Raw genomic sequence first — 2367 nt, 5'->3', positions numbered from 1 at the left:
AATTAACAGTGGGAAAATTACATAAAGTACCAGTGATTACTTTAAATATAAATGGACTAAATACCCCAATCAAAGGACACAAGGTTGTGAATGGATAAAAAAAATAAAAAGACTTAACTATATGCTACCTAAAGAGACTCACTTCTGACTTAAAGATACATACAGATGGAGAGAAGACATGAAAAAAGATATTCCAGAAAATGAAAACAAAAAGAAAGCAGGGTTACACTTCAGAGATTTTATCAAGAGACAGAGAAGGGCATTAAATAGTGGTACCACCTATAAATATCTATGCTTCCCTTTCTCTCTCCCGGCCATTTTGGCGGTTGCTTCTGGTTGGGTCCCCCCCTCACCTAAGGCAGGAAGATGGTGGCTGCAAAGACGACGAAAAAGTCGCTGGAGCCCATCAACTCTAGGCTCCAACTCGTTATGAAAAGTGGGAAGTACGTGTTGGGGTACAAGCAGACTCTGAAAATGATCAGACATGGCAAAGCGAAACGGGTCATCCTCGCCAACAACTGCCCAGCCTTGAGGAAATCTGAAATAGAATACTATGCCATGTTGGCCAAAACTGGTGTCCATCACTACAGCGGCAATAATATTGAATTGGGCACAGCGTGTGGGAAATACTACAGAGTGTGCACACTGGCTATTATTGATCCAGGTGATTCTGATATCATTCGAAGCAAGCCAGAACAGACTGGTGAAAAGTAAATCACGTAAAATTTTTCGTTAATAAAATTGGCTAGAGCTTGTTTTTAAATAAATAAATAAATAAATAAATAAATAAATATGCTTCCGAAATAGGTACGCTTAAATATATAAAGCAAATAGTAACAGATATGTAGAGAAAAAATTGACAGTAAGGCAATAATAGTAGGGGTCGTTAGCCCTCCACTTACATCAATGAATATATTTCTCAGGCAGAAAATCAGTAAAGAAACAGTGGCCTTAAATGATACATTATACCAGGTTGACTTCATAGATGGTACAAAACTTTGCAGCCAAAAGCAACAGAATACACTTTTTTTTGTCAATTGCACATGGATCAACTCCAGGATAGATCACATGTTACATCACAAAGAAAGTCTCAATAAATTTAAAAAGGTTGAATCATATCAAGTATCTTTTCCAACCACAAAGTATGAAACTAGAAATCAATTTCAAGAAAAAACTGGGAAAAACAAACACATAGAGGCTAAATAGAATGCTACTCAGCAGCTAATGGGTCAACACGAAAATCAAAGAGGCAATCAAAAAATACCTGGAGAAAATTGAAAATAGAAACACAACATTCAAAAATCTATGGGATGCAGCAAAAGCAGTTCTAAGAAGGAAGATTATAGTGATAAAACTTTACTTCAAGAAACAATATCTCAAATAAACAATCTAAACTTACAGCTAAAGGAACTGGAAAAAAAGAACAAACAAATCCAAACATTAGTAGAAGGAAGGAAGTAATAAAAATTACAGTAGAAATAAATAAGAAAAAACAATAGAACAGTTCAATGACACTAAGGGCTGGTTCCTTGAAACAATAAATAAAATTAATAAGCCTTCAGCCAGACTCATCAAGAAAAAAGGATACTAGGCCCAAATATATAAAATAAAAAATGAAACAGAAGTTACACCAAAACCACAGAAATACAGAGATTAGAAGAGATTGCTACAAACATTTATAGGCCAACAATTTGAATGACCTAGAAGCAATGGTAAATTCCTAGAAACATAATCTTTCAAGTCTTGAATTAGAAAGCAAAATCTGAATAGACTGATATCTAGTAATGAAATTGTATTGGTAATCAAAAAACTGCCAATAAACAAAAGTCCAGTTCACATGTAAATTCCACCATTTAATGAGTAGTTAATACCTGTCCTTTTCAAACTGTTCCCAAAAATTGATGAGAAAAGAACATTTCCAAATTCATTCTGAGGCCAACATTACCCTGGTAACAAAACCAAAGTTACTACCAAAAAACAGAACTATAGGCCAATATCTGTGATGAACATAAATGCAAAAATCCTTAAAATATTGTAGCAAACTAAATTCAACAATACATTAAAATGATCATACACTCTGATCAAATGTAATTTATCCCAGGGATGGAATAATGGCTTGCTTTACACAAATCAAAGTGATACACCACATTAACAAAATGAGGGATAAAAATTATATAATAATCTCAATAGACATAGTAAAAACATTTGATAAAATTCAACATACATTTATGATAAAAATTCTTGGGGCACCTGGGTGGTTCAGTCAGTTAAGGGTCTGACTTCAGCTCAGGTCATGATCTCACAGTTTGTGAGTTTGAGCCCTGCATTGGGCTCTCTGTTTTCAGCACAGAGCCCACTTCGGATCCC

The 2367-nt window shown here is 34.6% G+C and overlaps 1 protein-coding gene across 1 annotated transcript; it reads left to right on the top strand.

Annotated features, from left to right (window-relative positions):
* The first annotated feature begins 303 nt into the window (after positions 1 to 303).
* LOC121029622 (60S ribosomal protein L30-like) lies at positions 304 to 759 on the top strand. Its single transcript, XM_040473846.1, has one exon. The coding sequence runs from the start codon at positions 367 to 369 to the stop codon at positions 712 to 714; it is 348 nt and encodes a 115-aa protein (XP_040329780.1). The 5' UTR covers positions 304 to 366; the 3' UTR covers positions 715 to 759.
* Positions 760 to 2367: the final 1608 nt, after the last annotated feature.

This window comes from Herpailurus yagouaroundi, unplaced genomic scaffold, assembly GCF_014898765.1.
Source record: "Herpailurus yagouaroundi ecotype Mexico unplaced genomic scaffold, PumYag 139, whole genome shotgun sequence".
Taxonomy (NCBI): Eukaryota; Metazoa; Chordata; class Mammalia; order Carnivora; family Felidae; genus Herpailurus; species Herpailurus yagouaroundi.
This window is presented reverse-complemented; position numbering and strand designations above follow the sequence as displayed.